Consider the following 14,322-nt stretch of genomic DNA (forward strand, 5'->3'; position numbering starts at 1 on the left):
ATACAACATACGGATTTCGATAACACCTACGAAGTAGCTCGGCGGACAGATTGCGGTGAAAGGATGGTTCAAGCGGTTGACGTTGCATTCTCACACAAATTGACATTAGGATTATAGCCGAATGGTGAGAACCCTGGCTCGGCGCTAGAAAGGGCGCCGGTTCGACACCGTTCAATAGTCTTTAGCAAGACATTTAAAGGCATGCCTGAAGGTGAACACGAAGATTGCCTTCCCGTCGTACAGGGTTGATCGGTTTAAACCGGGCAGTTTTGACCACCTATTACTGGTCAAAACCCCTTTACTTTTAGTGTATGAATAATTGAATATGGATATTTTAATTATTGAGAAAATTCAAATTCTAAAAATAAGATTCTGATGAACCAAAAAATGCTTGGTAGAACGATGAACCATTTGCACAGCCAACTGAAGTACAAGAATTTATTCCAACAAATTTTTTTTATTATGAAAAACATTTGCCATCAATTTTGCGCAACATTTGCGTAGCACGACATGTAATTAAGGTAGTAGTCTTAACGCTGTTTGATGTCTTGTTCTTGGCGGCACTGAAACAAGAGAAAAATCTAAGATAAATATAATCTTTCGTACGAATTTTACAGGCAGCCATCTGTGGCTGCCTGACAGGTCGGTATTGGCAGCCAATAATGAAAGTTCAGGCGGCCATGGTCGCCAGCTATTTCGAGGCCTGCATATCAAAATGGTCACAACTGCTTTTATATTTCCTAAATAGCCCAGGCAGCCGACCATTTACTATCATAAAAATATTTTTCTGGGTTTTGACAGGTTTAAACCTAGTATTCACCGGGTTTTAACCGGTGAATACTTGGACCGGTAATACTAGGTTTTAACCGGTGAATACTAGAACCGGTAAACCGTTTAAACCATTTCATCGTTCACTTAGAGATCAACCCTGCCGTCGTATTTGCTACGATTAACTGCATAGCTTAAATTAGGTAGCGAAAGAGCAACTGTTCAAAACCATGGACAGCTTCTCAACCGAGCCACAAGGTTATGGACGTTGGCAGTTTTTGGATGAACACAAGGCATTAGATACTGTAGTATCCAGGTATTCTACAAGCCATCTGTACTCTATCGCCATTAACCACAGCTTGCTTGTGGTTAATGGCATTTTCTGCAATGAACTGATCAAACACCGAATCAAGACTATTTTTGCACAAAACTAAATGATTTTACTGGCAAACATTATACCGACAATTCTATAGAATACCGCGGTAACAATCGGTAATAAATGAATCTGGCAACCCTAGTGTTAAATCACTTGACCAAACGGGAGGCCCAGGTAGCGTTTTAGGGGCTGTTTAAACATACGTCGAGGAAGGGCGTGCGATATTAAGACAGCTAATGGCAAGTATAGGCCAGATCAACAACTAGCTATCGTGCAAGATCATTCCTCTTGACTGGGTTACCATGGGAACGTCATGGCAAAAGTAATGGGCAATGAAAGCAAGTACAATTACTACAAATATGGGATTGGCAAGATATGAGTTTGAGGCAGCCAATGCACAACTGACAGAAAACACGTCCCGGTAAAAACTTCCACTTATGAGACGGGATAGAGATGCACGAACCCCGCTGAAGTCATAAAAGTAAGCAACGTCAGAGATGGTAAAACTTGTCAGCTGAAACATGTGTCTGGATGGGGTGGCTACTTCTCCGGAATTCCAGGCACTTGGTTTATCAATTCGTCCAGGTAGTGAGTCGTGGCAGTGTCGGTCAGATGGAAGCACCATAGATCAATCAACACACGCACAGCGCCTCTATGTGGCAAGTGAACATAACGCCTTGATAAGCAAGGAAAATCAAAATATGAGCTTTCCTGTGGGATTTGGCATTCCCTCGTCGTAATTGAATGCGGCCAAGCAGTCACATATCTGCTGGGCAGAGGGCCGGTCATTAGGCAGCGGACTGGAGCATACATGAAACAACTCAATGATAGAAGTATATGAAACGTCGTACTCGTATTCCAGCAGAGGCGGCCGCGAGCCTGCAACAAAACGCATAAAGATAGTTCGAGATTCAAAGGAAGTCAGCAGGTTGTAAATTGACTTCACGGTGATTCATGTTATTTTCGGAATAGTTGCAAGACAAGCTAGCCCAGCAGGAACTCACCGAGGTTGCGATGGTATTCGTCATCTGCTTCCTCCCACAGTTCCTCAAACTTGAGTGGATCTTCACATTCACTTTCTTCAGGGAAGCAATGCATGTGAGGGACCTCAAGCGTCAACCCCTCGAACAAGACCATACCAAAGGAGTAGACGTCAGCCTTGTTTGTGACAACTCCATCTGGGTACGTGAGATGGAGTTAGAAGCTAATTATTGGTCAGCTTTGACCACAGGTTGACACAACACACTTCAAGCACTTTACTCTGAAGTTGATCAATTGAAGTTGATCATTGCCTCATTGGGAAACAAAGTCTTCCACGCTAATCGCATCTCGATGGTCAAACAATGGCGTGAAATTGCGAGCGATGAAATGAACGCACTGTAACTTGTATTTATTTTCCTGTGTAAGTGTATGCGTTGTTTCTTGGTGATAGGCAATTAAGATTTAGCATCTTGAAAGTCACAGCTACTGAAAATGAACAATGCAGATAAAAAAGTGTTAGGCCCAATTAATGTAATTCTAGATACCACAAAGTTAACACTTGCCGTGCAAAACTTCATTGCAGGACCAAGGTTCTGTTCCAATGTAGTCTTCACCATTCACTACAATCAAGTTGTCGTCCATCGGCAGTGATACTCCAAAGTCGCATAGTTTTGCCACGTCTCCCTGCGATGTCAAATAAATCGTTCGTTTCATCAGCATACGAAGCGGTTTCAGTGGAATTGTATTAGAGGACGGCAAATGCTATACAAGTCAATTGCCAGCCTTGGACACTATAATTCGAACAAATTTTTTATAAAAACGTTGAAACAGATACAATTATATTATACAATTTAAGGAAGTTCATTATCAAAACTGGGGTTGTCAAAGTGAGGAAATAAATATTTTCTTAAACTATTCGTGATAAAGCAAAAAGAAGTTTATCTGTCCAGCTACCTGCACGAGAACGTTGTCGCTCTTTATGTCTCCATGGAGGAGATGTTTGTCATGGTGGAGGTACCGAAGAGCTTCAGCAATATCACAAGCCACTCTCATGAGGGTAGAAGCTGGGAAGGGACCTAGTAGGCAAAATCGTGTCTCAGAATAAAATGGTCCTTGGTCAAATACTAAACTGTGGTTGTGTATGAAGATTATTTGCTTGTCTGGCCTTCGCTGCTGTGTTCACATCGATGAATGTGGAACTAAAAGCGAAAACACGTGATTGTTTTTCTTGTACGACTGATCAGAGCAATATTGTGTCACCTCAGGCACCTAGGCATGAGGAACTCATACAATGTAAAACTGATGTAGAAAACTGCAAAGATTTCAGTGTTAAGAAATTCTGCCTCTGTGTTAAACATTTGTGAAATTTACAAAAAAAAGTCGGAAAGTGAAGCTTACCGAGTCCGGCGTTTGATCTTTCCTCAATCATGGCCATCAAAGACTTGTCCCCAATCTCCATCGCCAGAGCACATGAGCCATCCACTGTCTTCCCGAAGCTTCGGAATCCCACAATGTTCTGGTGTTTAAGATCGCTCAGTATCGATGCCTCGTTCTTCAGCCTGAGAGCCAACAGAAAGTGTGTTGGATGGATAGAAACTTATTTCACTGAGAACTCTCTTAAAACATTTGTGTAGAAATCAGTTACAAGAAACACCAGTAAAATCACACACTTTTACTTCAACAGTCCATCGATAGGACAAGGTAATTAAACCAAACGATGAAATCCAATAAAACCATTCCTCTCCCCATAAGAGTAAACAACGTTCAGGCACAGTCACCTAAGTACATGCCAGGTGGGCAGTCCTCATTGTGTCGCTGGCTTACTTTGTTTTATATTTCGGTACACGACATCTGGGCGACGGACCATGTGGGCTGCGGTCGAAGTGGGCGACGGTAGCGAAGGTTTAGCCGTTCGGAACTGTGGTGACCTATATAATTTATCTAGTTACTTTGCGGCGTCACGGTTTATCGTTAAACTTAAAAGAAACCTCTCAGAAACGAGACAAACAAATGGCCAAAAAGTGGTTGACGCCAGTTATAAACGCTCCCTAACCGTTATCGAAACTTGTCAGTCGCAATACCGATGCTAATGGGTGCATTCTGTTGATATGAAACATTTTTCGGTATAAGCGACAGGCAGCAGAATCATCCGGCAACCACTGCGAAGTTCTGATCACTTTGTCAGTCTCTTTTTAGCCATTCGTTTGTCTCTTATCGTTTGGCTTTACAGTGCATATTTGCACGAGCCAAAGTCCTCAATATGCTTTATCAAGTTAATGTAAGACAACAATTTATTGTTTACGTAATAATCGATCAAAGGACATTCGGTAGATTCCAGGGTTGCCATATTGACGAATTTATCGTCAAAATCCAGAAATCTGGCGATTTTTGAAGACGTTTGGCTTTATATTTATAGTTTGGCAATTTGGCTAATTTTGAGAACTGATTTGGCTAAACTAATTCCTTTTGGCGGGAAATTTGACACTTGAACCTAAAGTTATGTCGTTAACTCACCTACATACTTACCTTCTTTTTTTTAGTCACACTAGCCCACAGTGTTGGAAAGACCTGATTTTTCTGTGTAATTTCCGTGGAGTTTTGTGTCGGAGTCGCGAAATTTTGTGTTTTTCGGTTTTAGTTTGAATTTATTGTTTTCTTTCGCTGCTCTGAAAACGCTGTAGTGAAAGCCATAAGCAAGGAATACAACTGATATTTTTCTTTATTTAATAGCCCTACCTTGACTTTAGATATGACTTGACCTGAGTTTACTTTTTTTAAACTTTAATTATGATTCGGTAAATGCGCAACCAATACGCTCAAAATCGCTGGCAAAACCTCTTATTATTGTTGCAAAGTCGGAAGTTTCTAGAAATATACTTTGCAATAAATATTGAACTAGTCTGGCCAACGACTTGTACTAATTTTTTAATTTTTGCCGGGGTGCATTTGAGTTTGACACCCCTGCTCTATGGGATACTAGAGACGAGGAAAAGATCAACTGGAAGACCAAAAATGCGATACAAACACCACCTAAAAGTCTAATTACACCAAGCCAACATTGATATGGAGTTTTGACTTGCCAGTGACAGATCAATCTGGAGAAAAAAAACACAGAATTTTTCAAAAAAAGGAAACAAAAGGCTCAGGACAAACATAACATTAAAGAAATATTAAATCAGCTACATTGCCCATCACCCATACAATGTGACATTTGCCCACATCACATTTCGACGATAATTTCCGAAATGACACAATTTCCACGATAGACTGGGCCTTCAAAGCCACATCCGACATCCAGCCCTCGAAATTAGCTTCCATCTACGACGGCAAAAACATTGCCGTCGCCAAATCAGCAAACCTTGGATTGCGGCGGCAATTGCCGTATGCTTTAAAGTTTAAACAAACGAAATTGTATGCGCTTATTTTTCGTGTTTCATACGGTGGTAGCGGAGAGCATCACACAAGCTATTTTATGCGCTGACAATGCTCTTGTGAACTGTAAAAAGTTTGCAACCTTGTAAATACTGGCTTAATTGTTACGAAAAAGTTACTCTTTCATCGAATGCTTATTGTTTACCGGTGTCGTTGCGAATATAAATCATCGTGAAAGAAGATACAGTTAAAAAGTGGAATTTACCGGCTATAGGTTATTAAACAGAGGGAACAGAAGGAAAAGTTAGTGTGGTATTTTGCAAAATTTATAAACAATTTTATGACGGAAACAAATCGGAATTAGAAAAGCTACGGGGTCAAGTTGAAAAAGTAGAACAAAATTGGATAAATGGTTCTTCGGCAGTAAAATAATGCTTCCGATTATATGGCATCGCGCGTTCACGAACGGGCAGTTTTGCGTCTTCAAGTATTCCAGTGATGACGCGACAACCTCATCCTCCGATATAGCATCTGATGATTCCTATTCTAACTAGTTCTTTATCCAACAGACTTTGTGTTGCTCGCACGCAGTATCCCAATTGTGCCGAAATTATGTGAGTGTATACGTAAATCGAGCCAATCTTCTCGCAGGGAGCTAATAATTTGTTACCGATACCTGTTTGAGCAATTAACGTTATTTTATGATGGTTCAACGTCGCTAGATGTCGAAAAACAAACGTAAATTTCTTCTTGGGCATTGTTGTTACCCAGGCAGCAAAATTCGTTATTTTTGCATTGATTTTGCGTCTGTAGACGTTGAATCGATGTAGAAATTATGGTTTTGCTGTCTGGGTGCGCAATATAACCAGCCTGGAAAATTATATCGATTTGTGCTGACTCGAACGTTGAATCAACCCAAAATTAACTTACTTTCCCCCTGAGTTATTTGACGTGAATTAACGCAACAGCGTGCGTATTGCGTTGCTCGCTTTATCGCTACTTTTAGTATTATTACATCACAACAAATCAAACGATGCGGTCGTGATCGATTACTCTAGTATATTTTTCCTTTCTCGTTTTACATGTTTTGGTACAGTTTTGTCGTAATAAACGTTCACAGCAATTGCCGACGCAATTTCAACTTTTGCCGTTTGGCCTCGGCAAAGTTTTTGCCTAGTAAAAATATGCTATAAAATATAATATTTTTGAAGACTGCGTGAGTGTTCGCAGCAAGTAAAGTGGTCCGAGGTGAGGTCTTGGTACGATGTTTCTGCTGATTAAACTCCCGCTGCGAGTAAATAACACAGGAAGAAATTTTGAACAATTTTTGTCCTAATTAAGTGCTCATTTTGCGGCGGCATTTTTATTGCCGTAGCAGAATGGCCATTATGACGTTTACGGCGGCATTTACCACGGCAATTGCCGAGTGCCGCCGCTAATTTCGAGGACTGGACATCATCTTCCAAAGCCATGTCTAATAACTTGGAGACAATATCACTGCTCGGACACAAGCTGGAGTCGATGACAACACTAACAAAATAATATTTACCTTTTGATATGAATGGATTTATTCTTAACGCTTTTGGAACTTATTTTCTTGATAGCCCATGGTGATCTGTATTGGCCATGTTTAGGGGAACGCTCCACCAAATATACATCAACACCTATGAACAAACATACGTCAGTGCAGCACAAGATGCATGCCAAGCGCTCCCAGTCTCCCACTCAATCTAAATTTATTCTATTTGTTTCTGTGATAAAACAGCCAAAACCAAACTTTTGAACAAATTTTCCTGCAATTAAGTAAAACATGTTCACATATGTTATATTGTTATAATAGAACTGTGTCATTGCAACCACATATCGCAATTACCGGTATTTATAGTTTGAAAAAAGGAAATGATGGCATCGTACATAGAATACACTTTATGCTGCGGTACGACTGACATCATCCCTAGACCGCAAGGCACGAATTGCCACAAATCATGAATGACACAAGATTTGATTAATTTAATTATTATTAGTACGGTACAGTATAACAAATTAAATTACTACCGTATTCAAAAGAACAATTAATTTTAGGACAAAATAATCAAATCTTGCATCATAGCCTACATGCAATGCTGCAGTTGGGCCTTGTGGCCAAGGCCCTAGGGATTGCATCACTTGCATTCGCATTATTCGAACTATGGCATAAAGTCGTAGACCCCAATTTTGTTAATATACTGTATATCTACAGCACTCTTATTTCAGCACAATTGCAATTGCAAGTAACAACCATTGCATTTGTACTTCATGCTTAAGTGACTAAAACACCATGGCCTCAGATGCTATATCTAAGTTAAGAATACCCAGTGAATATTTTTACATACAACGGCTGTAACGCTGTATGTACAGTATAATAAGGATGTGCCAATTAATCGGCATCGGAATCGGCAGTTTTTGGAGAATCGGAATCGGAAAAAATTGCCGATTCTTTATCAAAGTTTCCTAATCAAAAGTAGCGCGAGCGCGTGGAAATACCGATCAAAGAACGGCTTCTTTAAACAACCGCATCAGCGTCAACTAGCATTCGGAGAGCGGTAGTCTAAATTATGACGATTGTCCGCCATTTTGTAAACTCTTGTTTAGTAGGCACGAGATCAAAATACTTTCTTTCTTTGAAATGACGAAAAACGTTTAAAGAGAAAATCAGACCAGATAAAATATAAAAGTTGAATGATTGCACAACGGTTAGAAGTTGAAGGAGAAATGGATTATTACGTAATAGTTATTAGCTTGCAGTATGCGAGGCGGTAAAAGCAAGAAGAGAAAAAACGAGGGAGTATAAACTGCAAAGAAAATGAGAGCAACTGTCTGAAAGATTCAAAACGCTTTTAGAAAAAAACAAAGGGCGTCAATGGAAAACAACGAGTGAAGTTGCAAGTTATATCTTTTCAGACGCTGAATTGCAGTGAAATAATCTTGTCACTTAGTAAACACGTGAAAAAAGATTACCTAAAAGATTGCAAATAAATTGCTTTTGTCACCACCATCGTCGATCGACAGCGAACGAATTTTTAGCACAGGTGGCAATATTTTTACGCCTCAACGGAACAGACTTACTTCAGCAACTGGAGAAAAGTTGATGTTATTGCATTTTAATTTACGTGCCTTTAATTTTGAATATTAAAAAGCGGAAATGTTCTTTGTAGACATGTACCGATATATCGGTATCGGTGATATCGGCCATTTTTTGAGTATCGGTATCGGCAAAATTTGGCCGATACTAAACATGTAAAAAAAGGCGTTTGCTGCGGATTTTCTGCAGAAGCAAAGATATAGATTTTTTAAATTAGTAACTGAAGTCCCATTGAAGTAGAAAAATAACAACCTGTTCAAATTTTTGATACCTCACACTCCCATGACTTCATGCGCGCACCTTCTGGCATTGTTCGCTTACAGTGATTCTTTCACTCAAACAAACGGTTTGTTTCAGCAGTTTTGCGTTGTTTGATTCTTAAGTTGTGAAGGAGACTCAATTTCTCCAATATTTATCATTTGTGTTTCTTTTTTACTCTCAGCAGATGATTAAACCAGGCCAAGACTACCCAGGTGGCGGGAATGTGTAGGTTTGCATCGTTTTTGCTAGAGATGTACCGATACCAATATTTTGGCCGATACCGATCCCGATATCACTTTTTTAGGCCGATACCGATACTGATACCGATATTTTGGCCGATACTTTGGTGTTACAAAAAGGAGCAATTTTGGTATTTGCAAGGAATTATATCAAATGCTAAGTTTTACCTTATTTGCATACAACTATTAAAAAAAGCTTTCAATTGGCATAATTTATTAAAGATTCAAGAATCCAATCTCAACCGCATTGTTGTGTCATAGTAGGTTTTAGTAATGAAAGGCCACCGTAATTGAGGACTGGGGTATAAGGGAAGAAACATAACATCATAATTGGGGTTTCTTGAAAATTAATAAAGTGTTTGCACAAACTAGCACAAACTCTCCAAATATGCTATGATAATTGATAATAAGATGTAAAATGTAAACCAAGTGATTTGTGTAGTCGAACAAAAACTATTCGACAAGTAATGTGCAACCTAAGGGCGCTTGTCGTTTGGTTGAAAAGCTTTTGCCAGGCCAAAACTACCCAGGGAGCAAAAATGTATAATTTTGCATCGTTTTTACGTTGCTAAACGTTTAAAAAACCCGTGTAACTTGGTTGTTTTTAGTAAGCTGGTTCTACCAGTTTGTGATTTAATTTCCACCTTTCGTTGTAATGAACTCACCAAGCTTAAACAATGTCATGGCAGAATAAGTAGGCTCAAAATGAAAGCAAGGGACTACGAATCCTCACTAAACTAATCAAAATGGTCTTGTTACGCCTAAGATGACAACCTCATTTTGAAGAAAGGAGCGTTCTTCCCGGCTATCAGCACAAGGTTGGCTGCATAGCCGAGTGGTGAGAACACTGGAACGGCAATCGAAAGGGCGCCGGTTCGACACCGCTTAAGAGCATACAGCTGTGTCTGTGGCAGGACACTTAAAGGCATGCCTGAAGGTGGACACGAAGATTGGCTTCCTTGCCTTCCCGTCCACTTAATCTAAATCTTCAACCACCGGGTGTAAGCCTGGATATGACAAACAAAAAAGCACAAGGTTGAGCACTCACTAGTACAGCCAGCAGTTGCGATTTGCTAACCACAACGGTGTAGCTTCCACACTAGCCATTTCAATTCTTGTCGATGTCCATTCTTGCTATAAAACGGCTGCCGAGAAACATATAGTTGATTGAATGGTCTAAGGCAGGGGTGACGAACCTTTTTGCGGTCGCGGGCCACTTTGTCAATTACACATGAGTTATCGGGCCACACAACTTTTTAATCGTAACCTACTATAAAATCTTTTAGAAGCGACTCAAGATATTATTCATGAAAAGTAACAAACGGCAGATGAAAGTAATAAAACCCACACAGTTGAAATTATCTTACGCAGAATCGAAACATACAACAGTAAAAAATCGACCAAAAATGCAAGGTAATGTTGGTGAATAGTGTTTTCACAACTTTACCTTATTTATAGCTTTCCTATTTTCTAACTTTAAACCCTGAAAGTTAAAGTTTAGGGCAAGAAAATAGCAAACGAAAGGTGTACCAGTGAAGGCATAAAACAGCTTTGAGATGTCTTTTGTCTTTAATGCATCAGCGATTGTCAAATGGTTTTGCGGCCTCACAAAATTCTTTGATGGGCCGCATTCGGGCCGCAGGTTCGTCACCTCTGGTCTAAGGTCTAAATGGCTAGCGTGGAAGCTACACCGTTATGGTACACCGTCTTGGCCTGGTTTTATCCTCTGCTGAGAGTAAAAAAGAAACACAAATGATAAATATTGGAGAAATTGAGTCTCCTTCACAACTTAAGAATCGAACAACGCAAAACTGCTGAAACAAAACGTTTTGTTTGAGTGAAAGAATCACTTCTTCGTCGTATGAGCTGTTCTTCCGGACTATATGTTTGGGCATGATGTCATCAGCCACTCGACAGTCTCGTCATCCAGGGCCTTCAGTCCAAGCGTTCCATGTGGTGGTTGATGGATTGGGCAGTCATGGACGACATGATCTACTGTTTGGTCTGTGGCGCCACACTCGCATCCCGGTGAGGGAGCCAGACCCCATCTGCACATGTCTGAACGAAAGCGACCGACGCCGGTTCGTAGGCGGTTAAGCCGGACCCACGCAAGTCTTGCGAGGGACATTCCCGGAGGGTGGGGATCGACGTCGGGTAGGAAATCACGGAGTCGGGAGGTGTTGTTTTGCCACTCCATGTTCCATGTGTAGTTCGTCCAGTGTGCCGCACTTATTCCAAGATCTTCAACGTTGTTCAGAAGCTGTCGTGCGGCGGGCACAAATGGGCGTCTTGATTTCAGTCGCTGCTGTCCTCCAGGTAGGCGCTGGAGTGTACTGTGGAGGAGGTGGTCGGGGTCCAGTGCGCGACGAGCAAGGGAAATCATGGCTCCTTTACGGCGAAGCTCAGCAGGTTGGATGCCTGCAAGGATGGGAAGGAAGAAAGAATCACTGTAAGCAAACAATGCCAAGCAAAAGGTGCGTGCATGAAGTCATGGGAGTGTGAGGTATCAAAAATTTGAACAGGTTGTTATTTTTCTACATTAATGTGACGTTAGTTACTACTTTAAAAATCTATATCTTTGCTTCTGCAGAAAATCCGCTGTAAACGCCTTTTTTTACATGTTTAGTATCGGCTACAGTATCGGCCAAATTTTGCCGATACCGATGCCGATACCGATACTCAAAAAATGGCCGATATCACCGACACCGATGCCGATACCGATATATCGGTACATCTCTAGTTTTTGCGTTACTGGACGTTTGAGGGACCCGTGTGGCTTGGTTGTTTTTGGTGGTTGGTTCTGTCAGTTTGTGATTTGGTTTCCGTCTTTCGTTGTGGTGGACTCACCAAGCTTGAACATCAACAATGTCGTGGCGGAGTGGGTGGGCTTGGGGTGGAGGCGGTGAGACTACGAATCTTCACTGAACTAATCAATAAGTGGTCTTGTTGCGCCTGGGATGGCGGCCTCATTGTGGGGGAGGGTTTCCTTCCCTACTGTCGGCACGGGGCTGGGCGCTCACTGGTGTGGCGGGGTGTTGCGATTCACTGGCCATAACGATGTAACTTCCACGCTAGTCATTTAGACCATCTAATGTATATGTTTCTGGGCAGCTGTTTTGTAGTAAGAATTGACATCGACAAGAATTGAAATGGCTAGTGTGGAAGCTGCACCATTGTGGTTGGCGGGTCCCGGCAGCTCGCTGGGCTGGTGAGTGCTCAGCCTTGAGCTGGTGGCCGGGGGGGGGACGCTCCTTTCTTCGCAATGAGGTTGTCATCTTGGGCGCAACAAGACCATTTTGATTGGTTTGGTGAAGATTCGTGGTGCCATTGCTTTCTTTTTGGGCTTACTTATTCTGCCACGACATTGATTGGGCTTGGTGAGTTTGTTGCTGCTAAGGGTGGAAGTTAAATCCCCGACTGGTGGAGCCGGCTTGCTGGGGGCAGCCAAATTGCACGTTTTTTTTAGCGTTTGGCGGGGTGGGAGCGATGCAGAATTGTGCATTTTTGCTACCTGGGTAGTCTTGGCCTGGCAAAAGCTTTTCAACCAAACGACAAGCATCCTTAGGTTGCACATTACTTGTCGAATAGTTTTTGTACGACTACACAAATCACTTGGTTTACATTTTACAATTACATCTTATTATCAATTATGATAGCTTATTTGGAGAGTTTGCGCAAACACTTTTTTTCAGAAACCCCAATTATGATGTAATGTTTCTTCCCTTATACCCCAATCCTCAATTACGATGGCCTTTCATTACTAAAACCTACTATTATGACAAAACAATATGGTTGAGATTGGATTCTTGAATCTTTAATAAATTATGCCGAAAGTTGCTTCATGTTAATTTACTACGCAGAGAGAAGTAAATTCCAAGTATAGGCCCATTACGCTTAATGCGTTCAACAAACAATCGTGTGATTGCGCAAACGTAATCAAACCAGCTACCCGGTAATCTTCACGTGTTTGCTAAGCAACAAGATTGGCTGCAACTCTGCGTTTGAAAACAATAGTACTATAATTTCTTCACAAGATGTTTTTCTTTTTTCGCCTATTGATACGCTTTGAATGCAAGGCTGGTGTGTTACTTTTTTAAAGGTTTTTGCATATTCAATACCGCTGCGTTCATTTTCTTTTACACTCAAACTCCCCGCCTGAAACAGGTGTTCGCTGGCGGTCTCCCGCGCCGATTAAAGCGCGGCATTAAGGCTTTTTCTCTTGTTTCTGGCACCTTCTTGAATTCTGCGAGAAAAATACTACAAACCGCACAAGATAATATTTTGCACACTGCATTAAGCTACGTTTATTTTGCACTCTGTGAGCGATGGCGATTTTTCTCTTTTCACTGATTTCCGCAACAAATAAAACGTGTGTCTATCACCAGTTTGTAGAGCGCAAGAAGTGAAGAACTACCATAAAAAATCACGCTGTCCAGAGCAGGTGACAAAGTGAACGCTTTTTGACATTTCAAAGGCAGCAACTTGTAACAAAATCACAACCATTTGTAGAGCACCAACTAAAAGCAGCTTTAATCATTTAACCAAAGAATCGGCATCGGAAAATATTTAAGAATCGGAATCGGTAAAAATTTTGTAATCGGCACATCCCTACAGTACAATATAGCAGACATAGCCATGTCTAATTTTAATAGATGAGAAAAATTGCATTGACGTCACTTTTTGTTTATGACATTTAAAGTTCAAATATTATTTTCTATAGTATATACGGTACTAAAACATGTTAATAATGCTGCAAGAGAGCTGCAAACACTTTTCCTGGTCTTGATTCATCGTGAAACGTGGTAATGTGGTCATTTCGGTAAAGGGTGACATTTTGAACAAAAACGTCCAAATTCTTTTCCAGAGGTCTTAGAAAGTCCTGTTGTATTCTAAAACCAGAGCTACGGTTAGATTTGAAAAATAGCTGATTAACCTTAACCTTAAGCCATACTAAAAGGTTCATTAAATAGCTTATAACTGTAGACCAACCTGTACCAAAGCCTAAGCGCTTGAGAAATGGAGACGGTGGAATTTCAAGATGAGGTGGAGTGGAAGGGAACCTCTTTATATTTAACCGGTTTGGTGTGACAAGGTCTCCCATGCTTGAAATAACGTTACTTGGAAATTAGTTGATAATTAAGCAACAGTTTGGTTAAGTCTACACAACAGTACATATGCTTCAGGAGAGTAGAAACAAAAAACAA

The 14,322-nt window shown here is 40.9% G+C and overlaps 1 protein-coding gene across 1 annotated transcript; it reads right to left on the minus strand.

Annotated features, from left to right (window-relative positions):
• Positions 1–1,189: 1,189 nt before the first annotated feature.
• On the minus strand, positions 1,190–14,281 carry LOC145782190 (lymphokine-activated killer T-cell-originated protein kinase-like). The gene is made up of 7 exons (XM_082593958.1): positions 14,108–14,281; positions 7,047–7,161; positions 3,524–3,684; positions 3,080–3,201; positions 2,689–2,809; positions 2,149–2,322; positions 1,190–2,023 (listed from the first exon to the last, which is right to left on the minus strand). Exons 1-7 carry the CDS (start codon positions 14,217–14,219, stop codon positions 1,839–1,841), a joined length of 990 nt encoding a protein of 329 aa, XP_082450084.1. The 5' UTR covers positions 14,220–14,281; the 3' UTR covers positions 1,190–1,838.
• Between the last annotated feature and the right edge of the window lie 41 nt (positions 14,282–14,322).

Source organism: Aplidium turbinatum, chromosome 13, assembly GCF_918807975.1.
Source record: "Aplidium turbinatum chromosome 13, kaAplTurb1.1, whole genome shotgun sequence".
Taxonomy (NCBI): domain Eukaryota; kingdom Metazoa; phylum Chordata; class Ascidiacea; order Aplousobranchia; family Polyclinidae; genus Aplidium; species Aplidium turbinatum.

Coding starts and splice junctions, on each gene's coding strand:
- LOC145782190 (XM_082593958.1), bottom strand. CDS start 14,219: ATGGGAGACCTTGTCACACCAAACCGGTTAAATATAAAGAGGTTCCCT. Junction 3,202..3,523: donor AAGATCAAACGCCGGACTCG/GTAAGCTTCACT, acceptor TTTGCCTACTAG/GTCCCTTCCCAGCTTCTACC. Junction 2,810..3,079: donor GCGACAACGTTCTCGTGCAG/GTAGCTGGACAG, acceptor TTGACATCGCAG/GGAGACGTGGCAAAACTATG.